At 33.3% G+C, this 27,346-nt stretch overlaps 1 protein-coding gene across 4 annotated transcripts in view; it reads left to right on the top strand.

Moving 5' to 3' along the window:
• The window catches only part of PLEKHA5 (pleckstrin homology domain containing, family A member 5), a 249,438-nt gene that overhangs the window by 128,826 nt on the left and 93,266 nt on the right, over positions 1-27,346 (top strand). For 3 of the 4 annotated variants that reach the window (XM_008568651.1, XM_008568652.1, XM_008568650.1), the window contains exons 2-6: positions 17,281-17,364; positions 18,100-18,220; positions 20,815-20,919; positions 23,102-23,174; positions 26,051-26,151. In XM_008568651.1, the coding sequence (XP_008566873.1) occupies positions 18,113-18,220; positions 20,815-20,919; positions 23,102-23,174; positions 26,051-26,151 (387 nt within the window). In that variant the 5' untranslated portion in view covers positions 17,281-17,364; positions 18,100-18,112. Of the gene's footprint in view, positions 1-3,923; positions 3,943-17,280; positions 17,365-18,099; positions 18,221-20,814; positions 20,920-23,101; positions 23,175-26,050; positions 26,152-27,346 lie in introns of those variants that run through there. The other variant, XM_008568649.1, reaches the window with a different exon arrangement.

A 27,346-nucleotide genomic window follows, 5' to 3' on the forward strand; every position in this document is an offset into this window, starting at 1 on the left:
AAACAATTTCTGCTGTGAGTATTAGTGATGAGAAAATTGGCACCAAATTATGGGTACAGTTGGATATTGGATTGAGTATTTTGAACATAAGCCTATTCTGTATAGAGTAAATGCTGGAGAGCCAGATCACATAAGTCAAAGTGAAGGGTGGCATTTTCAAGAAGAAAGCGGTCAAGAGTTATAAATGCCATGATAAATCACGACTGAATCCTCAGTTGTTATCACAAATATGCCTGAGGAATTCACTGAAATACATTACTTGGTTGGGAATACTTTGGAGGCCCTCACTGGGTTTTTTTCTGTGGCTTTTTAATGAAGCATGGTTTCTGCCCTATAGTATAAAGATATATGAAAAGAGAATCAGGATTAATTGAGATTTAGGATTTCCCACTGATTTAAAGTAGTGGGACGCCTATCTACAGTCCATCTCACTTTCCTTTCCTGAAATGTGGTTTGGGCAGAATTGAGAAAGCTGAACTTGCCATCTCCAACATTTGGGAAAATCTGGACAGAATCTTAGAAGGCACTTGTGAGAATTGCCCTATCGATAAGGTACTTTTTTTCCTTAAATGGTCTCTCTGTTAACTGGATACTTTTTGTAGGTATAAAATTTAGATTGTATCTTAAATTTGTACTTTTACAACCACTGCTACTTCTACCCAAAATGTCATCTTGAAATAGTACAGTCAGCTGTCACTTACTACGTTAAGCCTTTTCCAGATCCCCCCAGGCATTTATCCATTTCCTCATCTGTGCTCTGCAAATCAGGTTATGTTATAATGATCTGTTTACCGTTCTCTCTCCCCTATTAAACTGTCAGTTCAGGCTATTATGTCCTTGAGAGGAGGGACCTTATCTTATTCCTTTTATGCCCATTGTCTGAGTACTGTGCTTTTTTTCTGTGGTAGTCCTTCTGTATAGGTGGATGGTGTGTAGGTGGATGTAGGGCCCTGAGCCTCGCAGGTCCTAGAGAAATCTTGCAGGATCCTGGTGACTTCATAAACTAAACACTTGGTGGATTTGATAAACTAAACAATGGGTCGACCTGTTACTTCTCAGTATCCCTGATAATCTTGCAGAGTCTCTTGACAGATCTTTGCTGTTATTTTATTGTTTTTCTACTGGCAGACGTATGGAGAACCACCATGCCACTGTGTGGTTATGCAAACATATGATGCTGCAATTTTATTACAAAAATGTCTGCTTCAGATGGGAATTTTCTATAGCATATACAACAGTGAAAACACCTAAATTATATTCCTAGAATAATATAAAACTTCCTTCTTAGTAAGTTTGTAGAGGTGTTTTGTTATAACTATCCTGTTGAGAACAGTTGTGAAGGCTTTATAATAGTGGGTCAGATTGGTTTGGGGGTAGGGACAATAAACTTACCACATTTTAACCTTCAAGTATTCTATTTATAAATTGTTATGATTTATGTCATTTAAAGGGAGCTGTTCTTTGCTTTTTGAACTATGGGGAAAAGTTATTTCATTGACTTCTTTTTGATATCTTTGAGAATGGGTTTGTTTTCTTTTTCAGTTTTTAAACTGAACGTAATTGAAACTAGCAAAACTTTCACTTTGGAAAAATGGAAAAGATCATGAATCACTACTTTTCTAAAACATATGTAAACCCTTCTGGTTATAGCAAACTGTGTTGGCTTGCTTGTCTGTATTTCAGTGATGAAACAATTTTGTTTTCTCATTTGAGATACTATTTTAATTTTTGTTACAGCCGTTTCATGTGAAAGGAATGCTTTAGCACCAGTTATGTGACATGCTAGATTTAGTTGTAAGACAACTTAGATTGAGGTATCTGAAAATTTTTATACTATTAGCATTCTAACAAGATATTTACAGTATGTTTTGTAAAATGGTTGGCCCTTACTCTGTTAAGAATAACCATTTTGGGTGAAGGGCATGAACTGTAGAAGAAATATAGTCAGCCGTTAAATATGAGTCAAAATTTAATTAAACAATTGTGGGGTAAGCACTGTTCTAATTGTTTAACATAGTTTTTCTAATATAATTCTCAGAAACACCTCGAGGGATTATATTATTATCTTTATTTTCCATATAAGGAAGTTGAGGCATGGAGAGGCTTAAGTAACTTGTCTGTTGTCAAAGAACTGTATAGAAGAGGAGCTGGGCTTGAACTGGGATCATGTGACCCCAGAGCCCGTGTGATTTTGAATATTAAGCTGGACTGTCTTTCATGTGAATAGTAATATGAAGAAAGGTTTAACCCCACTTGTAGTTAAAACATATACACACATAATTAGAAAAGCATGAAGGTATGTACGTTCTATTAGATTTGCAAAGAAGAAAAATAATCGTCAATACTCAGGATGAGCAAAGATGTGGGGAAAGGAGAAATCTAATGCACTGAGGTAGGAATATATAGGCAGACTTTCTTACCTGTGGGCTCCACATCCATAGATTCAAACAACCACGAATCAAAAATATTTGGGGGAAAAAAAATGGATGGTTGTGTCTGTACTGAAAAGGTGTAGGCTTCTCTTGTAATTTATTCCCTAAACAATACGGTTTAACAACTATTTACATAGCATTTACGTTGTATTAGGTACTATAAGTAATACAGAAATGATTTAAAGTATACGGGAGGGATGTGCAGGTTATATGCAGTTACTACACCATTTTGTATAAGGAACTTGAGCATCCATGGACTTTGGTATCCACAGGGGGTCCTCAAACCAATTCCCCATGGATACCGAGGGATGACTATAAATTGTTACCTCTTTTTGAAGGACACACGTGCAAATGCTGAAAACATGTACATGCTTAGACCTACTCATCCCATTTCTAAGAGTTATTCTACACAAACACAGAGAAGCAGAAAGATGTCTGGATAGTGATATACATTTTATATTGTCTATAATAACAAAAAATTGAAAATAAAGTGTCCGGTAGGAAAAGGGTTTAGATCATTGTGATGGGCAGTCATTAAAAAGGAAAGTTAGGAATGTAATTACTGACATGGAAAGCTGTCCATGGCATATTGTTGAGTGAAAAGATTGTGAAGCAACATGTATAGTTTGATTTCCTTAGATTGAATAAATTTGTTTATGTGTACAAACTCTGGTGTAAAAGGATGTTCACCAAAATATTAACAGCTGTTATTTCTTCTGCTAGTTAGTGTAACTTAGTAATCAAATGTCTGGGTAGTGGCTACACTTTACCTGTGTTTGAATGCTGCCCAGTCACTTATTAGCATTGTTACCATGGGTGGGTTACCTAACTACTCTGTGCCTCAGTTTCTTCCGTAAATGAAGATAAGTACAGAACCTGTCTGCTTGGGTTATGAGGCTCAGATGAGTTTGTAAATGCTTGACATAGTGATCAGTAAATCTGAGCTATCATCATCATTTCTGGGTGGTAGAATTCCAGGCAATTTTAGCCTTCCTTATAACTTCATTTGTTGAATTTTTGAAACAAGTATATATTAACTTTGGAAACGACTGAAAAATGACTTTAAAGGAATCATTTAGCTGGTGTGCTTACAGTTTTAACAGGAAATATCCATTTATTTAGAGTTTAGTGAGAATTTTAAAATAAACATTATTTGCAGCCATGTATCTTAGTATTTTACCCTATGCTATATGCCACTTCTAAGGGAGTTGACATCATATTTTATACTCTTGGCTGGAAGGCATGCATAATCACAACAGATTCTTCCTGGAGAAGTTGTCTTAATTTGCGGCTGCAATGACATGTTAGTATGTGACGTCAGTCTGGTCTCAGACTTCCAGAGTGGCAGGCCAGCCTTACAGCCACAGTGTGTTTCCTTAGTGCTTAGTCCTCACAGTGCTCATTGGGAGCAGCTCAAAGACAAAGGAGTTGAGTATTATTTTTATTGCAGTGTCCTGTTTGCCTGTAGTTGAATAATATCTTTTTAAGGATGTCGTTCTGATGAAGGCTGGTGAGTAATCCTTGTTACTTTTATGCATTAATAATAAGCAGCTAATGGCTAAATAAATAGCAGTCCTTTTCTCAGTTAATGATCTTGTGGTAGTCTTTATAGCCCTAGTGCAAGGCTCAGTGCCTAGTGCAGAGGATTTAAGTATTTTATTATTGTAGAAATGTAAATACTTTCATTATGTTTTTAAATGATTGGAACATTTTAAGATGTGGGGATTAGAAATGTTTTCCTCTTAGACTCTCCTTAACTTTAAGCTACATAAATACATAGTAGTCACAAATTGCTCTAAAGTCTAAAGATTTTTAAGTATGTTAATACTAGTCTAAACTAATTAACAATTAGTTGAAGCTGCTGCTATTTCTTTAATTCTTTATTTGGGCCGTTTCAGCGATGTGATTCAAAACAGGAATCCTTATTAAGCTGAAATTTAAGAGCAATATAATGGCAGGAGATTATGTATTATAGATCATATTTTAGCATTTACAGAAACTAAGCAATTTCTTAGTCTATTAAAGCAAATAAGAAATTAAGAATACTACTGCCATTGATTGTAGAGGCTGGGGAATGTGCTTTTTAAAGATTTATTTCTTATTAGCAGTATCAATTCCTGTTTCTTCAAATTGCACTATATAAATTGTTTTAGTTGGTTTGAAAGCATTAGTCTAAAAAGTAGGTTATATGGGAGAAGTTTTTTCTGTGTTTTTGTTTTTGAAAACAGCTATTTTGCTTTTAACTTATTTTTCACTGTTTTGGATGATGAATGATATTATTTTAATTTTATTTCATCTATATTATAGAAACTAAAGCCTATAAAGTCTTTTTACATTTTGCCATTTCTGGCATAATTTTTTTCATGCAGGTTCAGTAGTAGTAACCTTGTAATTTCAAGGTGTTTTAGAAGAATTTTCAAACAAATATTCTCATAAAGAATAGGCACTTTCTACTTTTTAAGTCTTAATTGAGGAAAAGGCAGCATAAAAAAATTTTAATGAATATTTTCACTTCAATTTTATGAAGCAATTGAAGAATAAAACTTGCTGTACATATTTTATGTGAGTAATACATGTAGATATTGAAAGGGAGTGATCTAAATCAGCCTTTTATATGTTAATGTACACAGATATCAAATATGAGGAATTAACAATAACTTCCTCATATTACAATTCCCAGTACATTATACTTCTATATTTAGAAGCATAGAAATATAGAAGTAGGGTTTCAAGTTTGTTTTATTTGATTTGTCATGCTTAAATCAAGATCCACAATTTTTTCCTTCAATTGCAGAGTTTTCAACTTCCAGCTAAGATTCTGCCCAAAGCTAGAAAATTTAAGTATATGGACAATTCATGAATTTTTCTGTTCTCTTTAAAAATTTATCTTGAAAGCACTTAAAATATTTTAACATGGTTTAAAAACAGTCTGTATTTTAAACTTAATAAGTTACTGTGGTAATGTTGAATTGAAATATATTCAGTATACATTTTAAACAAAGATGTTTTTGAGGCATTATGACATAAGAGGTCATTGGTCACTACCAAAGTTCAAGTGAGGAGAAAGTATTTCAACTTTTTTTGTATGAACAGGAAATTAAGTCTGACACAAAAAAAGAAGAGGGCAATGAGTGGAGTTCTGGGGGGATAATTTGAAATTGAATTTTTAAAATTCAACTTGAAATTAAATTTTTACTCAAGTCTAATGCAGTAGAGAACAGATTGTCTGTTTTCTAATGAATAAGGTATGCTTTGAAGACGGTTTTGTACCAATACAATAGCCTGCCCAAAAACTATTATTGTGCTATTCTCCTGTGTTGGAAATTTAACTCAGATAGAATAGGATTCTCTGAGCCCCTTAAAGTCTTAAACTATATTTTATTTTCCTAGTCGTAGACAGTACAGAACTTTGTCCGTATTAGATGCTTAATAAATATTTCAACATGAATAAATGAATTGACTAACCAAGTTAAATGAAAGAGGAGAACATCTTAATCTTTGTATTGGGTAGATACCACCTTCGTTCTTATGATCAAAACCTGCCATTTATCTAGCCAACTGATAACATGTTGTGCCTTGTACTGTTGGAAGGAAATATGTCTCCAGAGTCAGATACTGCCATCAAGTGTCCTGCAGTGCCCTTTGAACTTCCGCCCATGTCACTAGTCATTGCTCTATTCATTCTGTGTCTCGCTGTAGAAAATAGGACTTACCTGCTGTTCTGGGTTGGATTTTTATCCCACTCCTGCATCATCTGTATGTGAGAAATTTCTCAGGGCTTGGGGATAATTTGTTGACTAAACTGAGCCTTAATTAAGGGCCATGTGTGTCACGTAAGTGCATTATTATTTGGGCCTTTTTAGGGTTTTAAAAATGTATATTATTTTGAAGAAGTAATAGAAAACACAGGGGTGGAGAAAATACTTTGTTTCAAAATTTATATAAAGTAACAGACTTCGCATACGTAAGTTATTGTTATTTAAATCCTAGATTTCAGCCACATTTTCACATGACCCCTACCCCCACCCCCAGTCTGTGCTAAACTTGAGCCACATCTAACTAGGCTCAATTCAAATGACTGCCACTTCTGTGTTGCCTTTTCTGATCTTCATTTTTCTAAGCAATATCAATTCCTAATCAGCCTCCCTTTGTGTTTCGTTTATTTTTATTATTATATTACTCTTTATGTTATTTATATTTGTAGTAATGCTATTAAGGCTGTGTCACCAGTGTCGGGCTCATATTGAGTGAATAAAAGTATTTGTAAGACTACAATATAGCAGTTTTGAAAGAAAGTCTACCATTTTTTACAAGATCTTTTTTGTTTCTTTTAACTTGTCAGAACTTTTTTGTTCTTGGAGTAATTGTTTAGATAAAGCTCATGTGTATCTGGAAATGAGTAAATACTGTGCAATGAAGAATAGTTAAATAATTAACAATTTTTATTTTCTATTTGAATTGAACTATTTACTCTGTCAGTTTGATACTGTTGGAAAGTATGTGTTTCATCTACAATAAAATAATTGGATCTCGTCAAATTGTGTGGTATATTTATATGTAGGTTTGAAGTAGCTTAACTTTCTACAGTGAAATATGCGAGTCAATGCTTAATAAAGCTTTCTCTTTTTTGCTGTTTGCTTTCTATCCAATGGTATAGTACACTTCTATTGAATGCGTTAGTTACAATAAAGTATTACAAATTAGCATTCATTAGGGAGTGGTACAGTTGTCTAAATTAATGAAATTCTAGGTTATATATATTTTAGTGCCACGGTATTGCTTTTAAATAACAAGAAGATACTTCTGACTATTGACATGTTTTTAAGTTGGGGTTCTGCTTAGTTTTATTTTAAAAGTCTCTAAGACTTTCGTAATGATATTTTGTACAAGTGACTGCAGTTTTTCAAATAAGTAGTCCTTTAAACCACTAACATATACCATTATCATTTTTATGCTACATGGCTTTATAAGTGCTTTTTAAAATAGATCACTTAACAGTAAATTTTAACCTTGGATCACAGTATCAGTGTTTCCCATTCATTAAATTATACTTGCATGCAAGCCATTGTACTTCACATTAAAGATGGTGCAGAGAGGCAGTTGTTTAAAGCAAGGAAGTGACATAATTTTACTTGTTTTCAAGAAACGTAACTCTGCTAGTACATTCAAGTTCAGCTAATATTTGCTGAGGGCCCTGTTAGGTCCAGGTAATGTGCGTTGATGCTACCAGCTACTTTCCTTTCAGAAGGGTAGAGGTTTTGTTGTTTCGGTTTGGCTTGGTTTTTGTTTCTTGGTTGTGGTTTCCATTTTACAGAAGTTGGAATTCAGCATGGAGTCTGGACTAAATCGGGAAAAGCCTGGTTACAATGAGGTGGATCAGGATGCTGCTAAGAGTCTTGGGATTTCCAAACAACATGTTGTACATGATATATATATAATTTTTATTTGTTAATTAAAAAGATTTTTTTAATAGATAAAACTTCTTTAAAAAGAGTCAGGGACTTACAGGCTTGCACTAAGACAGTGGCTGACATATTTATTAGCTGTCTACCCTCACAGGAAGCTGCTCGGGTGTTGGAGGCACCTCTTACTGGCCGTGTGACTTCTGGCAACTTTCTAAATGCTGTGAACCTCAGTTTACACATTTGTTAAGTGCAGATAATAATAGCTACTTCGGAGGAGGTTTGTCAAGTTTCAGGTACAGTGTGTGACAGGTGAATGTGTGAGCTGCACTAAGCATGATGCTCAAGGGGTAGCTTTTCATGGTGATGATTATAATATTTATTGCTGGGGGTGAGGATCAATGAGGTTGTCACACCTGACGACCCTTTCTTTTCCTCCAGGATATCCGAGATCAATTTTTTAAATGATGAGAGGAGAAAGGGTAGAAAACAAAAGGGCTAAGACCTTAAGGAAAATTTGTAGATAGTAGGTAAATGAATCACTGAGGTTTGAGCAGGATGTCTGGAAGCAGTTAATTCTAAGTTAAAGGCAAATGGCACTTAGAACTAAATGTGGGGAAAGGAAATATATACTTTTCATGTTTTGGAAAAAAAAAAAAAAAAGTACTGTCTTTTAGATTGCTAACTCAGGGCTTATTTCTTTGTATAACCAAGGCTCAAGAACTAAGATTCTCTCCAAAAAGGTAGGGCACTTTTAGTGTTTTTCTTTTGTAATATTGCCTTTAATTGTAGGCACAATTGTCCATGCCAGCATATTTTCAGTTTAAAAATAAATTGCAGAAACAGTTATTGCAGCATCCAGATTTCAACATAACATTTTCCTCCTCTTTATTAAAATGAAAATAAATTGAAATAGTTATCTATGTAAAACATGAATGAACTTTGCATTTAATAATTGAAAATTACTTTGGAACAGCATAGAACTAATTGATGTAATAACTGAGTGGCTGCTACCAACATGTTTTTTAAACCTAATTAGATTTGATTGTCTGAGTCTCAAAGTGATGTCACTTATATATGATTTCTAGTGATAAAAGCTCTTCAATTTTAAAACAAGCTGGAGGATATAATTGTCTTATAGTGTGATAAAACCAAGGCCAAATTGAGAATGTACAAACCACAGTACTCTCTTTGGTTTGAGTAAGATACTGAAAACAAAAGAGTTAAGAAGCACACATCTGAGCTGTTTGCTGTGTAGTTTTTTAAATTAGAGAAGTACAATAGCATCCATGGTTTCCACACCTCTTCTGCCCCACTCCAATCTAACAACATTGTGGATATGTGGCAGCTTTTATGGGTTGGGCCCCTGTAAAAGTCCAAGTCTTGATACTGGCTTTGTTTTCAAGGCTACCAGAGGAATTACCAAACTGCAGCTGCCAAACCACTCTGCTATCCTGTTTTTCTTAAACTAAATTAAACCCTTCTCTCTTTCCCTTAAAGGAAATACATGATTCAGAGCAAATCATATAAATGGGTTTACATCTGAGTTTAATAAGAGACAACCAAAATCTCTTCTGTGGGACAGAGTTTTCTAAAATACGTATTACTGTTTGTGCACAGTGGATGTATTGCCACAGTTACACATATAAAAAACACTACTTAATAAACCTTGCTTTGCTTTGTCTGACTGTAGTGTATCAGAAGAATAGTATTGGCTGTACTGGGAGTATGCTAATAGCAATTTCAATGTTTCTTAAATTTAAAAAAATGGATTTTAAATTAAAGCAGTCACTGGAGGTACCCTTGAGATAAAGGTTCTTTAAAAACATTAAAATATTTTTTTGAGAGTGGAAATAAAACCTCTAGAGCTTTTTTTTTTTTTTTTTTAAGATGACTGGTAAGGGGATCTTAACCCTTGACTTGGTGTTGTCAGCACCAAACTCTCCCAAGTGAGCTGCAGGCCGGCCCTGAAACCTCTAGAGCTTTTAAGATTAGGTTAAATCACATCACTTCTTTGCCTTCCCAAAGGAAGAAATTAGTTAAATCATTTCCTCTTTTACCAGATGGAACAGAGAAATCTAGTTTTGAATATGGTAGTGCAAATATTTTCTTTGGACCATGTGTAAGTTGCTTTGTCTAAGAAAAATGGGATGTTTGTTTCTTAGCTAACATCCTTTCCCTTGCCCTTTTTCTTTGCTGTAATAATATAACCTCATTTATTCACTTTCCTGTAGGTAGGCCACAGACAAAATTGTGAGTCTTGATTGGTGTAAGCCACCATAGTGGTCTCACTTCTTTTGCAATTGATTGAATAAGGCATGAACTATCATATCTCTGGCTAATGAGACTGGAGAAAGATGGCCAGGGAGCTTTGGAGAAACTTTGAAAAGAGAAGTGGAAAGAGAAACTTTCCTTTCAACCCTGCATTTGTGGTCTGCGATTTCTGTTCTGCATTTTGTGGTCTGTGGTACTTGAGATACAGCAGCCAACCTGGGCCTCTTAGTGCCCTAAAAAAGGACAATCCAATCCAATCCAATCCAATAGGGATGGCAGTACTGCCATATTAAATACTCCTGAGTCATCATATCTCCTTGAAATCATAGATTTGTTATTTTAAAATCAGGATTCAAAGAATATATTATGTATTGATTTACTTTATGTAGCATTGTTCTTATTTTTTATTTTAATTTTTTAATCTAGTACTTTTAGTACTAGATTCATTTCTGCAAAAATCAAACAAATCCTCATGTTTTAAAGAACTTCTTATGGGAGTATTTTACCTAGATGCAATATTTTTGCAGTCAATAAAGGTTTGCATAGTTCTGGCCGTATTATTGTTGGATAGCAGGAGTTTTCACACCAGATTTTGTTTGCCAGTCCATAGTTCATTACATTGAATACTTTAATTTCTTTCTTTGTGTGATTTAAAATAACACTCTATTAAGATTGAAATAATTTCTTCAGTTTTGTATCATTTGAAACACCGTATTAGTGAATAAATCTATTTCTCTCCTTCTCTAATCCCATAATTTTATTGGGGTTTATATTTGAAGTGTGCATTTTATGCATCTGTACTGTGTGTGTGTTTATAGTGTGTTAGGAATGTTGTTGGTATCCTCCTTTATAAGTTTCCTGCTGAGGGAAGACTGTAACAATGTGGACTGATCAAAAAGTGTCTTCCTCCAATGACCCTGGAAAGGGAGATGAATACTACCTTCCCATATTTTCAGAATGCTGCCATACAATTTAAGTCATTCTTTATAAAAAAGCACCTGCCACTTAGATTTGATTCAAACCTGGTAAATTGCTCTGCTTCCATTAATAGGTTATAGGAACCATATAGTTTATCAGATTTCCCTTTTTATCTAGGCTACCAGAAAGCTCATAACTAAGTTCTCTGCTTACAAGTACAGTGCAGCCCAAGTTTTCTGACAGTTACCTACATAATTTCTTACTTGGTTCATAAATATGTTAAGATTTGAGAATGAATTAGGCAGAGTAGTAAATTTCTATTCTGTCTCAGGTAGAGGTCATTTTTAATTTGTTACATAATTTGATGGAAATATATACCATTTTATACACACACTGATTTTAAGATGAACATTTTGTTCATCTTAAAATCCTTCAAACCAAGTCATTATTAAGTGAAATAATAGTGCCATAGAGGATTTGTTTACTTATTTTGGGGGAGGTGGCTGCCAGTATGGGGATCTGAACCCTTGATGTTGGTATTATCAGCACCATGCTCTCCCAAGTGAGCTAACTGGCCAGCCCTGCCATAGAGGCTTTAAAAAGGCAGGTCTGGAAGGCTAGCCAGTTAGCGCGGTTGGTTAAGAGTGTGGTGTTGTAATACCAAGTGCAGGAGTTTAGATCCCCTTACAATCCAGCTGCCAAAAAAAAAGAAAGAAAAGAAAGAAAGATAAAGATAAAAAGGCAGGTCTTTCATTCAGTCTTACAGTTGTAATACATGATTAAATCTCTGGTAATAAATAATGAAGAGGACATAATGCCAAAAGAACAAGCAATTTGTGTTGCTGTCTATACATTTCTCAGTGTTTTTTCTAAAAAAGACATTGATTCATTCGTATCATCTGGGCCTTTAATAGATCATGATCTTCAAGATGAGTCTGTGAATATGACTTATTTCCTTCAGCCCTGAGCTCTCTAAAATACCTGAGTCCATTTTATTAAACAAGTGTTGTCACTGTTTAAGAACCTTCTCTCCTACTTCCTTTGCTAGCATAAAAACATAACTTATCCTCCTCTGGAGCTTTTATATTAGAATTACTCTTCTCCTGTAGCTTTTTGACATACTAAGGGCAGGTGTCTTTATCAGAAGCATGAAAAACCACTAACAACCTGTGATATAACTACTGTTATTAAATTGAGGCACAGAGAGGTAAAGTAAGTTACCCAAGATCACCTGGCTATTAAGTGAAAGAACTAGGATTAAACCTCTGTAAGTCTGATTCCAGAACCTGTGCTCTCATCTGTCATTGTTTCCTGCTGCCTCTTTTGTGTCTAGAGAAATATAGGAACACATAGAAATAATAAATGTTGCTTATTCGGCTATGATAGTCTAGCGGAAAGTTTCCTACCCTCAGCACTGTCGACATTTTTGGCAGGTACTACTTTGATGTGGACAGCTCTCCTGTGCATTGTAAAATGTTTAGCAGCATCCTGGCCCCTACCCACTAGACACCAATAACACCTCCCCAGTTGTGACATTCAAAAATGTTACCGAGAACTGCCAAGTGGAGGACCCCCAGTTGAGAACCGCTGATCTAGACTTACACTTAAAACATTATAGAGGGAAGTCTGGAAGTAAGAGTAGATCAGCTCCTGGCATCATATTTAGAAAAGTTTGGACTTCCTACTGTGCCACAGTGAGTTCAGAAATAAGGTATATTTTATATCAAGACTCAAATTTCATCTCTTTTTATAAGGATTCCTCTGGAAACAAATTTATGTAAAAACTATATCTTTTCCGTTTTCTTTTTTCATTTATGAAGAACATAAAATCTTTGGCAAGGATATTAATAATGACACCTTGTTTAGTTGTCCATTAACGCTTCAAATGCATTTTTAGTAATATAGTGATATGTTAGTTTGTAATTTAGTAAGACAGTAAGTTTTGCTATAACACAGCATTTGTGTTCCTAAAAATAACCTTACAGTGTAAAACAAAAGCACAGGGCTTATGGGGAAGATGGGGTTAGGAACACACCACTCAAAACCTTTATTAGTGACACATAACAATGAAGATAGGAACCTAATAAAATGGTAGCACAGTTTTAAACATATTAAATTGAAATACAAAAATATTACAATAAGTATGACACCTGGCCCTAAAAACGACCTGCAATTTGCTTGTGGGAGTGGACATTGGAAGGGTTTTAGCTTGTGGAATGTGTTGGACAGAAAGTTATCTGAAATTGAATGGAAAGTTGTATCACCAAATGTAGACGGATGTGTTTTATGACAGGCAATGAAATGAAGTAGCCGGTAGGTGTTTGAGGTATGTGCAGATGCATGTTTTGTATATTTCTGTGTGGCTGGATTCTACTGGGTGCAGTTTTCTGCATTCAGCTGGAGTTTCTAGCAGACAAACTCACGCATAAGCAAACGCAGAATTTCTGTTATGCTCAAATCGTTCCCTATTGTGTGAATCACGGGGAAACAGTTTCCAGACAAGCATTATAGTAGAACTGATGATTCTCTTGATCTGAATTTTGAAGCCCTTCAAAAACAAACAAAAAAAACCCCAAAACTTGTAAACTACAGAAAAGGATGGCAAGTATAGGATGAAAACATATGATTTACGAGTAACACAGTTGACAGACTTTGGTCGAATTGAAGAAAGGCTGGGAATCATTGCCTCGTCATTCCACATGGTCCTGAGCTGTCACCCTTCCTTTGTGCCAAGGACAGTGGTCAGGACCAAACAGTGGGCCAGCCACCTCCCACAGTGTCAAGTGCTATATTTATTTTTAGGACTCATTTTGATTTTATTTAAATTGCTTTCATTTATTGGTACTCTTTATTTAACTCATTTTTAGTTTCAGTGAATGAATTAAATAATGTGTGTACCTTTTACCATTACAGTACATTAAAATGTAACAATAGTGTAAAAATGCAGTATAAATGCTAACATGATCATAAGAAATGATTTTTGAAGTATAAGATAAAAATTTAAATATACAGAAATGTGTATAAAAATACATTTATGAAAGAGCAGTGAGGATTGACAGGTAGTGGAAAATTGCCACATTTAAACAATTAAGGCTGGCATTGATATTTTGGTTTGTCATACTGTTAATTTTCTTTTGAAGAAATAATTAGAGAACAATATATTGATTTTTCTATTTTTTTAAGTATGTTGTTTTGTAGATGACAGGAATTTTTTCATTCTTCCTGTAAAATCTGTCTTCAAACTTTGAATTTTATAGAAACCTAGTGATCTTAAATGACTGTGATTTAAAATATATCATTGTACAGATTTTGAAATTTAATGTTTTCAAAAATCTATATTTTTAAAAATTTCTAACCAAGAGCCAAATTTTAGGAGTCTTGTATAAGTCAGAACAAATAGAAGACTTCCTTGTTTACTTTATGTTACATTAAGGCATATGTAGGTTATTTCTTTTAATAAAAAATAATAAAAGACTTTGGTGCTTGAGTATCTTTGTAGATTCATGTGAATTTTCATGTCAGTTTAATATTGTAACATTAAGCAAAAGAAAACACTATATTGTATGCATTTGAAGATGTAAGATAACATAAATATATTAATATTTCATATTGGTTTTAATCAATGGTCTTTTATCAAAGAGAATCCTAAGATTTTTATTTAGTTAGTTAGTTTTGCCTTAAGACTTTGTGATTTTACAAGGGCTTGGACAATGAAAATGTCAACTTAATTGAAATAGCATCCACTTTTGAGGAAAAGAATGTTTGGGCTTCTTTTTAATTATTCATTGTTTAAATGAATCCATTGTCCTGTGTCTGTCTCATGGGTGCTGAAATCTGTTTAATGTTCAGAAGGTCAGAGTAGCATCTTAGCACTATAACCATTGTAGAGCTGTGTTGTTATAATATAGAGCTTCCAGAATATTAGGATTAGGGTCTACTGTATTCCTCTCAGGCAAGAGGACACAGAAAGGGAAATAATACAACAAATAAGGGGTTGTTTTCTTTTTGCAGTATTGATTTTTATAAAGAGAATTTGCATGTTTCCGTTCTTTTTACTCTTCATCTAACTCTAGATAGCTACCCTCCGTTCTTCATTACTGAGGTGTCTAATTGCTGCCACAGGTTACCTTCTCTCTACTCAGTGTTTATTCTGTTAGAACACCAGAATTTCCATACCCTGACACATTTACAGTACAATCGGTCCCTGACTTACGCTGGTTCGATTTACAATTTTTTGACTTTTCAGTACAGTATTCAATAAATTGCATGAGATATTCAACACTTTATATAAAACAGGCTTTGTGTTGGATGATTTTGCCGAATTGTAGGCTGTGAGTGTTCCGAACACATTTAACATAGTCTAGGTTAAGCTATGATGTTTGGTAGGTTAAATGCATTTTTAACTTAACGATATTTTCAACTCATGATGGGTTTATTCAGATGTAACCTCATTGTAAGTTTAGAAGCATCTATATTCATCATCTTTGAGTACTTCAGTATCAATTTATTGTTTATTACATAAACTCATATTCATCATTATGAGATGTTAGGTTTCCACTGTTGTACATGTTTAAATCAGCAGGTAAGAAAATCACTTGTATACTTTTTACATAGTGAAAGATACCACCACAGATACCTAAACTTACCAGTTTTTAACACCTATTTAATATGTCTGTAAAAAGACAAAGCCACCATAAAAAGCTGATAATTTGGGCCAGCCCGGTGGTGCACTGGAGAGTGCGCCGCCTGGGAGTGTGGTGGCGCTCCCGCCAAGGGTTCGGATCCCATGTGGAGACCGGTTCCCGCTCACTGGCTGAGCGTGGTGCGGGTGCAACACCGAGGGTTGCGATCCTGTTACCGGTCAGTAAAATAGACAAAAAGGAAAAAAAAAATGCTGATAATTTAGTATTCCTGTGTGCTTCTTATTAGACCTATTAATTTAAGGAGTAACAGAAATATGGTATTCCATTAATAATTCCTCTGTGTTAGAATATTCAATATGTAATTATTTTTGAAACTGTCTACCTTTTATATGGTCTCAATTTTATTAAATGGATAAAGTTTCAGACTGCTAAGTTACCAATGAAAAAAAATAATGAAAGTTAGGATTTGGAAAAGGAACTTAAGTATATGAAGTTTACCAGAAAGTTTGAAGCTTGTGGCTATAGATTTCTCACTACACAGGGCACTTGTAATAATCTATTAAGATTAACAAAGTAATTTGCAATACAACATCTTGAAAATTTTCTTCATAATGAAAATAAGTTTTCTAAGGCCAGGTACGTCAATGATAGCTCTTACAGGTTACTACATGGTATGTGACATAATGAAAAAATTATTATTTTACAGATGATGGTGTATATTATTTAATGTAACAATGGATACAGTAAATTATTTGGGGCATCTAATATTTTTGTCTTAGATAATAAATAAGGGTATTTTTCTTCTCTCATTTCAAGAAGACAGTAGGAGACCTAATCTTATCATTCAACCTAGAAAGAACAGTATTTCTTAGGCAAAGGTCTTATCTCCAAAAATGGTCATCTTTCAATTCAAAGCAATTTTCTTTTAATAAACATAACAGGTACATTTTTCTTTGTTTCTGGGTTTTATTTTCTTAAGATTTTTGTTTCTCCTTCAGATTCCATTTTTTCTGTGGTAACTTCCTCAAGTATCACAAAAATCAGTCCTATTACATTATTTATAGAAAGATTCTTTTATTAAGGAGAAACACTATAAACTTTTGCTCTTCCAGTGGTACCTTCTATTTTAATATACTGGTACCCATGTGTAGTAGTACTGGTAGAATTTTTTTTTTTTTTTTTTACATAAATGAATTTGGCATTAGGTCTCTGTAATGTACCCAAATTAGGCCACAAAATAGTGGAGGTAGGTAGATACTCAAACTTATTTTTTATGGACCACCAGTGAAATGTAAAATACAGTGATCAACAGTAAATCAACTTACCTTTGTTTACAAAATAGTAAGAGGAAAGGATTATGGTCAGACTGAGAGGAGGTGGATTTAGCTGTATTGTAAAACAGCTATTGTAAGTAGTAGTTACACACGTATTACCCAAAGTAAGTATTAGAAAAGGAGTATTTAGGAATCTCAACAGGCAGGTGATTTGAATTTTATCTCCATTGTTCACTAATTTTAATGTTAGAATAAAGGAGTGTTTTGCTACCATAATATTAGAAAAATGTTAATAATAGAAGTACCTACATGTTATTTTTTTCTGTTGTTCTTTCAGCCATAACGAAAGGAAAGTGACCTGCAAACATCCAGTCACAGGACAGCCATCGCAGGACAACTGCATTTTTGTAGTGAATGAACAGTAAGTAAAGAGTTTCATGGAATGCCTGTATTCAAAATGGGGTTATTAGCATTGAAATTGCCGTTACCCCTATTTAATACATTTAACACTTTTCTTATCTGGACATTTGCAGTCAAGTATAATAACAATACCAGCTGTTTACAATGTGTGGCAGAGAAATCTGACTCATTTTTTTCATGAGAAATGTAATTTCAGAAGCTGTTTTTACAGTAATTCAAACTTAGGAAGTAAGCTAAAGAGCCCAGGATGCAAGGTCAGAGAAAGTGTCAAATTATTAAACTTGGTCAAATTATTAAACTAATTTGAGCTCAGTTTTCTCATCATTAAATCAGGATAGTGGTAATTACCATTTCACAGGATTTTTACAAGCATCAAATGAAATATGTGTGAAAATGTTTTATATACGATAAAGCTGTTCACAAACATTAGTTATTGATATCATAGTTGTTAATATTAGAATAATCATGTAATTTATTTTAAGTTTTCCAGTTGGAGGACCAAGTAGAATATCTGCAATAATGCTTATTAAAATAAATATGATATTAACTTATTTTGGGCTTAGGAGAAGTGTTATAGTTAATGTAGTTGTAAATATTAAGCTCTGACTCTAGAGTAACTGTATCCAGCTATCATGAAAAAGTAGGATACCCAAATTGTTAACTCTAGGGAAGCATTATACAAAGTAGTTTACATACATAACAAGTTATATAGCGTTTTGACATTTTATATTTTCAGGACCGTTGCAGCCATGACAACTGAAGAAAAGAAGGAACGACCTATAAGTATGATAAATGAAGCTTCTAACTATAACATGACTTCAGATTATACAGTGCATCCAATGAGCCCTGTAGGCAGAGTAAGTTATATTACTTACTTTATTGATAAGTGGTAGTCAGTATCTATTATATTTGTAATGAACTTAGAACTATAGAATAATTATTACATTTTTATTATTACATGAATTTAATTATATTGGAGGTAATTGATATACAAAATAACTAAAAATATAACATGATTATAATTTAAAGACTTACATTTTTAAAATACTGAGTTCAGACTTTGAATAATTTTACAAATATAATGGATGTTTGAGTGAGAAAATGAGCACTTTTAAGTCTTAAACGTGAAGATTAATATAGCCTAGAAATGACATTGTCTGAATATAAGAGTGCTTAGAGTGAGGATACAGAGACAGTCGGCCCTCAGATTCAACCACTCACAGTACAGAGGGCCGACGGGGGGGACTTGAACATCCTCAGATTTTGGTATCTGCCAGAGTCCTGGAACCAATATCCCACAATACTGAGAAACAATGGTATTTTACAGTAGTAACATACTTGTAATAGTAAATTATGTTAATTGTAAGGAAATGAATAGTAGACAATTATTATAATACTTTAAATGTCTGTTAAAGTTTGTTTGTTTGTTTATTTAGGCAGCTGGCTGGTACAGGGATCTGAACTAGTGACCTTGGTGTTATAAGCCTGCTGTTAAGGTTTTTAAAATACAATTTTGTAGGATATTACAAGTAAACGTAAACTTTCAAACAATAAAAATAACTTAATTCTTGTTGAATAAGCCAACATGATAATTGAGCATAATACTTTATTAATGTACTTTAATTAAAATCTAGAGAAGTTATTAATGAGTTGAAAGGCCAGTAGGTCATTGTCTGGAGAGAATGTTGGACCCGTGCCTCACACTTTATACCAGAAGTTTTCCAGATGGAGCAGTTGTTGAAATGTTAAAAAAAAAAAAAAACTATAAAAGCACTAAAAAAAAGGGAAATTTTTTTAAAAAATAATAAACTCAGAATGCAGATGGGCTTCTTAAATAAGACATAAAACCCAGAAGCAATAGTACAAAATAAAGAGAAATTCAACCACATGTAATTATCATGCATTCAGAATATCTGCAATTCATGTGCCAATTAAAGAATTTCTTTATAATTAAAGAACTGTTGTGAATTAATAAGAAAAGAGCTTACAACTAGTTTGTTTATTTATTTGTTTTTGGCTGCTGGCTGGTATGGGCATCCAAACTTTTGATCTTGGCACTATAACACTGCACTCTAACCAACTGAACTAACCGGCCAGCCCCACAACCCATTTTAAAATGGGCAAATTATGTAAATATCGGTTCCCAGAAAAGAAAATGGAATGACTTTTAAATATATGAAAAAACGATGCTCAGCCTCATCTGTAATATGAAAAATGCTAATTAAAACCTTTCAGATTTGCAAAGGTCAGAAGTTTTATAACACTACATTAACAAGAGTGTAGGTAAATAAGCATTTTCTTTATCTAGCAAGCTCCAAGAAATAGAGACTAGAGTGAGTATTATATATGCAGTCATTTGAGAAAGAAAAGGTACTTCATAAGTATTAGAACAATTATTTTAGATAGATAGACACACAGGTACACACAGTTATATTGGTTGCCTCACCAGGTTGTGGGTGGGATTGGCTGGGTGCTGGAGCCTGGGGTGAGAGGTAGACTGACTCTTTTATATCTTTTAGTGCCATTTAAGTTGTATACTGTGTGTAAGCATTATCTGTTTGAAAGTAAATTAAAATTTATCCAGGGAACATGTTGTAGGAAAAAATGTTGTTGATACTAGGCCTTAATATTCTATTATGTGCTAATAAAAGCTTCACAAAACAAAATTGTAATGAAATATGCTGGATTCCCAAGGTTTTTAAAAAAATGAAAAATAAGAGATAATTTGATATTACCTTTTATTGAGAAGTTCAAGTTTAGCTTCATTATTTTTTGTTTCTTGGTTACTACTACCATTTCTGCCAAAATAAATCTTCATACCAAACATAGCAGTATTTCAAAAGATTGCATCCGTCTGTGTTACTTTCAAGAATGCAGTAAATACCATCTGTCTGGTATCATTCAAGTTCAGAGTTGTCCATAAAGAGGAAAATACTACGTGACATTAGCAGATCCTTCCGGTCTGTTTTTGACTTGATGTGATATGTTTGTTTATATTTAATATCTAAGTATTTCTCCTGATTTAATGCTATTAACTTTCTTTAATTGAAACAGCATTATTAAATGCTGACATAAAGCAAAAAGTTCTGTCAGTTGGTTTATTCTTAAAGATTTGTTAGTAAGTTTTACTCAAGGTCCATTCATTTTATATATAAGGTAGGAAAAAATACTGCCACATACTGTGTCTTTCTAAATATTGTATATCCAGATTTTAAAGGAATGATTGTAAAACTTGTGATCCTTTTATAAAATCCCGGGAGAAAAATCCTTTGTGCAGAATTCTTATACTTGAAACAAGCCAGCAAAAGTGGAATTGTAATAATATATCTGAAAAGGTTTAAGTTCTGCAAGTCTCAAGGAAATCTGAAGAGATGAAAATTATGAAGATGAAACTAAGTTCAAATCTCTAAGCATTAATACTACATTTTCTGTCATAATTTTTTCTCTTTAGACTTCACGGGCTTCAAAAAAAGTTCATAATTTTGGAAAGAGGTCAAATTCAATTAAAAGGAATCCTAATGCACCTGTGGTCAGACGAGGTTGGCTTTATAAACAGGTATTTATTTTTTCTATTTGTGAAACAAAGGACAGAAAAAGCAGGAACCTTTTGGGCTGAATGTACCTATGACAATGTATTATATGAAAATGGAGAAGAAATTCAGGAGTAGTCACCTAGATTCTTTGTTTACTTATTACCTCTGCAGAATGTTAAGGGAATAGTGAAGACAGAAAAGGGAGTGGATGTTAACTTAGAACAGAGATTTTTTTGCGTGTGTTTGTTATAGATAGGTATTTTTAGATTTAAAATTAAATATATGCTGTATGAAAATGTTAGGAATAGCATGCTAAAATTATTCAGGCAGAAATATTTTTTAAATGTCAAAATGGGAATAAATAAATACAAAGATATTATTTTGTTATTCATATAAAAATCATTAGAGAAGTATACAGTACATACTTCCCCACTTTTATGTATAGAGAAATCTGGTAATAATTTGAGATTTTTCTGATTTTTGCTTCTCTACTCTCATATACTTTTTTTTTTTTTTTCTTGTTTGCTCACGGGGTTTATTCTCAGATATCCTGATAAGTTGGGTTTTATACTGTTGTATTGGCTGGGGAACTTGATAACAAAGCTTATTTGAAACCTTGCATTAGTTTTAGAATTAGTAAGGATGCATGTACATTAACTTCTTGGACTTTGACATAATTTTGATTGCATAGAGGCTGTTTATTTTCCATTCTGCAGCTGGGTTTCAAATAGGTGACTGACTGCCAAGTAACTGAAGTGATACGCTCAACATTCAAGGCCTTTGTCTTTGTTCTGTCTCTGATTCTACATGTGTATATATATGGATGACAGAAAGCAAGTTAAATATTAGTTCATTGATGGTGCCAATCTATTCTGTTAAATATTACTAATTGCTTTCTATGACCTAGTGGTTTTTATTAACTAAAACTCGTAATTTTTATTTAAAGATCATTTGCTGTATTTTAGCCATCTGACATGTAAACTTATCCAAGCTAAAATATTTTTGCACATATAGTTTATAATAGAAGAATCTGTCCAAATTATTTTTTTAACCTGTCTTTCTGTGAAGTCCAAATAAAGTTCAAATAATTCTGTGCAGTATTGAGCCTAACAGGACATGGTACTCCTTATTTAAAATAATTCTTGTTCTTGTTTCTCAGTCCTGCGGTTAATTTAGTATTGCAAAAGTGTTACCAACTAGTTTCTCTGACATAAGATTTATTTTGTAATATGTATGTGACTTAAAGAAAATATTTGTTTGTAGGGCTCCTGACTAAATAGGGCCTCTAATAAGGAATTTAATAAAAAAGCTGAAAATACCATATACCATTTCATTTTCTCTTTTCTTTTTGCATTTTTGTTTCTTTTTTGGTATAGCTAACAATTTTAAGGAAAATCTTTTATTTTGAGGGATTTTACCCATGTAATTTTTATAGCTCTAAAGTCATTATTAGATGATTCTCACAACTAGAAATAAATTAAGTATTAATTAATGCACATTCACACTGGACTCTTTATTGCTTTTTTGGGTGTCTGTGTTTAATTTTCTCTTGCGGCTTTCCTCTATTGCATGTGGGAAAGTAATTTTTATTAAAATTGTAATTTTGTTTGAGCCTGATATTTTTTTGAACTAAATTACTTAGAAATAGCTGTCAAATAGGCACTCTTTTCTATAAGATGAGAAAACCCAAACTAAAATGACAGAAGACGAAAAAAGTTTTTGAAATGTGATTACATATTAAGGTTTCCTTATTCACAGTCATTTTAAATCACATTAAAATAATTTAAATCACTTTGAAATAATTTCAATTCACATATTTTTATTCTTGTTGAAAAACATATTTATTAAAACTGATTTATCAGAATGCACACACTGCTGCGTGGTTACACTAGCCTCATCCTAGCAGCCACGTGTTCAGAAGAGTACCTTTCAAATTGTTTACAAATATGAAACCAAACAAATGGCTTCAATGTATACTCATACATGATAGTATTACTCTTTCAGAGACCAGTCTACTTGGGAAAATGTTTATGTGATGTAAGTCCTTAGAAAACTAAATCCAAAATTTTGATTGGCCTTTTAGTTAGGTTATATTACACACATATCAAACACATCTTGTTTTAAAAGCTTATTTTAAATAAATGCACCAGAAATGAGTTTTGTCCGAAATGAAAAAATATCATTAAATATGCTGATTTAATGCAGGACAGTACTGGCATGAAACTGTGGAAGAAACGCTGGTTTGTGCTTTCTGACCTTTGCCTCTTTTATTATAGAGGTAAGCTTACCATAAACTGTCTTACAACATTATTTTATAATTGCGGTATAATAAATGTTAAGTATCAGATACTTTTTTAAAGAAAAAAACATTACAATTCTTTGCTATTTTATTAACAACTAGTATCAAGAAAATTTTTTCTTTGTTGACTTGATTCTGAGTTATTAGGGTATGGCAGAAGACGTATAGTGCTTCAAATAGATTAGTCGGAGTATTGGTTCAGTTTCTGTAATATGATCTGTTTTGTGTAAACAGCATATGAACCTTCACTTTATAATACCGTCCTTGAATTTGGTGCCTGTTATATAAAATCCTTAGTTTGATGAGGTTCTTTTTGCATGTTTTGTGAAATCTAGCTGTGGTCAGTTGAACGTCCAATTCCGCTCCTCAGCAAATGACATTAGAGTACTAAGGACTACTATGATGGATTGGCAGATGAAGAAAATAAATTTTAAAGAATTGTATTTATTTTGAACCCTCCTTTTATTAACCAAATGATGACAACCTTCTGCCTGAAACATGGAGACGGTTGTGAAAGAGAGACATACCAGGCTATTCATGTTGGCTTCCTTAAAGTTTCCTTAAAGGAAATAAAGGTATTGTTTTAGGTATAGAATAAGAGTCTTCATTCTCCTACATGGATATCATAAATTTCATTTTTTTCTGGTAAGTAAATTATTGATTAATATAATCTTAAAGTTCAGAGAAGTCTCTATTCGTGTGCCATGTGGATCTCTTAGATAACTACAATGTGAGTATCTGCCAAAGAAAGGCATACTAGGAGGTGCTCTCCAGAAAAATTTGCTCCAGCTGTAATATAAAAATCATGAATCTGGGTGATCTCTCCTTCTTCCCTACTTTAAAGTCTGTTTGGAAACTGTCACTTAAGAATTAGATTGTCAGCCCATAATTAGTGAAATATAAGTTACAGAATATAACAGAGGGTTTTAGAACTGATAAACAGTTAAATTTTTTGATTACATAAAAGATATGTGGCAAAATTCTATGGTCATCTGTCAAAGGAATATAATGCATATTAACCTTCAAAATTCACTAGAATTGTTTTCATCTTTTTACTACCCAGCAAACTGTGGTTGAGAAGTACTGCTGAGTCAGAATTGACCAAACCTATAAAATTTCATTCTGTTTTAGAGATGTTGGTCAGGCTGCAATTGTGGTATTATCTTCAGTTAAGTGCCAAGCTTACTCTACAATTTTCCTTAAAGGTTTTCCCACTTTTTCAGAAAGTTGGGGGTTGTGTCTCAGGCATTATCCCTATGCTTGTAATTTGGACTTTTCTTTTTTTCAGTGTGTTTATAGACTATTTAAAAGAGAACAAGAAAATGTTTACTATTTCTAATTTTTAAAATTTTATAATAAAAATGTTTGTTAATATTAATTTGCAACAAAAAGAACACTAATTCCTTATAATTTGCTACTGTTGTTGTTCATGGAAAGATGCTACTTATCACTTTTATTAGAACAGAAAAACTTTTAACCATATTTGAAAAATGTAAAGGTGAGTTAAGAGCCATGTTGAGTGTGAGATTTTCTCTTATTTACCACTTGCATTTTACATTCAGTGTGTTTATTAATTTTAGTAGTTTCCTGGAGAGGAGGAATATAAAGAACAAAACATATAAAGGACAGAAGTGTCATTTAACTCACTTCTGCTCTTCAGATAGTAGGAAAGCAGTATATGTTGTTATACATTTTCACTGTTTTAACAACAGGAAATGTCAGATTTTAAATAAAAACTATCAGATTTTAGTGAGATGATCATAATGGCTTGCATTTTTTTGAGTATTTGAGTATTGTGCTGAGCATGTGAGATAGATGAACTGTTTTATCTATTCCTCACAGCTACCTGATAAGGTAGGAGATTTTATGCTCATTTCACACTAGAGGAAACTGATGTTGAGGTCAGATAGCTTGCCTGAGGTCTCACAACTTCCAGGTGGCAATCAGGATTTGAATCAGGCACTCTTAACTCCAGAGCTGGTAGTGTTAAGCACGTTCTCTTAACTACAAGTTTTTGCCCCCACCTAGAATATCATCTCTTGTACACTGAGGACAGCAGCCCCATTCATTTCTCCTGTGTCTCTCAGAGCATCTAGTCTAGTGACATACAAAATGTGCTGTCAGAATTTTTTGACAGATCAGCCCATGTCCCATTTGTAGATATGGAAAATAAGACAGAAAATAAGTGATTTGCTGTTTATTTACAATAGGTTAGCAACCAATACCAGATGAATATCCTGTTCCTTTCCATACAGTAGGTATGTCAGAGGTGTTGAAGGTAAGAAGTGCTAGCATTGCCAAAGGAGAATAGAGGGTCTTGGGATTGGTTAGAACCGGAAGCAGTTTAAAATAAGGTAGGTAAGGAAGGCCTCGTTGATGAGACATTTGAGCAAAGACTGAAGAATATGAGCAAGTGAGCCATGTGTTGGGGTTAGAATGGTTGGGCATTTAAATCCTACTAGAGATGTGGGTGGATTAATTTTTTTTAAGTTCCTGTGACATTACTTATGGTAATATATTTTCAGTAAATCATATGTAAAAGGGCTTTGTAGAATGCAGTAAATACTCCAGTATATACCAAACAAATGTATGCTGGTTTTTGTCTGTCTTTCTTTCAACATGTGAGACCAATTTCCGATCTAATTAGTATAGAGAAGCTCATTGAAAGTAAAGAAGCACATATCCTTCTGCTACTTGTTATATTCATTTAAAGCCTTATAAAGACCCGCCTAAACATGAATATGGTTCATTTATATAGAAGAACCTTTTGATTTAGTCAAAATAAATTTTGAGAAAATATATTCTGCTTCATGAGAGCATTTAAAATTCTAATTAGATGTTAAATTATCTCATAGATGAGAAAGAAGAGGGTATCCTGGGAAGCATATTATTACCTAGTTTTCAGATAGCTATGCTTACCTCTGAGGATCACATTAATCGCAAATATGCTTTTAAGGTAAGGAAATAATTGTACTTTTTTATTCTGTGTTTGAAACTTGCAATGATGAAAAAATGGGTATTGATCCACTGATGATTGCAAAATGATATGTCAGTTACAATGATTCTTATGTTTAAAATGTATTAACTAATAGTCTTATGGTTATGTAGGTGAGTCTTCCTTCCTTTAATTAGGGGCTACATGCTGAAATAGTTAGGGGTCAAGTGTCTTCATGTGTATGCTTTCAAATGGTTCTAGATAAAGCAGAAGTGTCAAAATGCTAATAATTGATGAATGCAGCTATGGATGTCCTGGTGATCATTGTACTGTTCTTTCGAAGTTACTGCATGTTTGAATTTTTTTCTTAATAAATTTGGGGGGAGAGTACTATAAGAGACAACAACTGTGTTCTTCAGCATATTATATGTACATTAATTACTTTATAGAATAATTGTAAGGATGTTCTTAGGCCCAAGTGCATCTTGATCATCAGGAACTTTGTAGAGAATATTAAAATTGAGACTTACTAAATCCAAGCAGACCTGAGATCCCCTCCCCTGAGTAACAATACCCACCCATCTCTGTAATACTGCTGGTTTGTGAATCACTCTCAAGCAAGAGGCTGCTTTAATGCTAAGTGGTAGTTTTTTGTTTTCAAAAACCATGCTGCATTCTTTGCTTTATGATTATGGCTAAAATAAATTTCAGAGGTTACTTATTTTTTATGTCGGTTTTAAGTTAAGAACTAAAAAAGGGTTTAATGTAGAAATTTTATTTTAAGGGAAAGCGGAGAAAATGATAACAAATGCCGTCATTTAGCAATGAAAATGTTTATACTGTTAGAAAATGGATTTAATTTTAAATTCCCATCCACTTTTAAAGAATGCTCAGGACTGCAGCTGATTTACAACTTTTGCTAATTACTGTGTTACATTAGCTATGGAGAAAAAATCAGGGAGGATATACTGCTGGGTCAAGGAAGTTGGGTGTTGGTTGGCCTCAAAGAGAGACTAATATTTGAGCATAGACCTGAGGATAAGAGGGGAGTAGCTTTATATGCAAATGAACTTTATCAAAATAAATTTTATCAACAGTATAAACCAGAGCAACAGAATTAAAGTACACATGTAGAACTGTATGATATTAACACTGTTATTTGGCCATGGGTTTAAACTTTTTTGTTTGCTTGTCAATTTAGCAAATGTTTATTGAA

Source organism: Galeopterus variegatus, unplaced genomic scaffold (genome assembly GCF_000696425.1).
Source record: "Galeopterus variegatus unplaced genomic scaffold, G_variegatus-3.0.2 Scaffold428, whole genome shotgun sequence".
In the NCBI taxonomy this organism is placed as follows: Eukaryota; Metazoa; Chordata; class Mammalia; order Dermoptera; family Cynocephalidae; genus Galeopterus; species Galeopterus variegatus.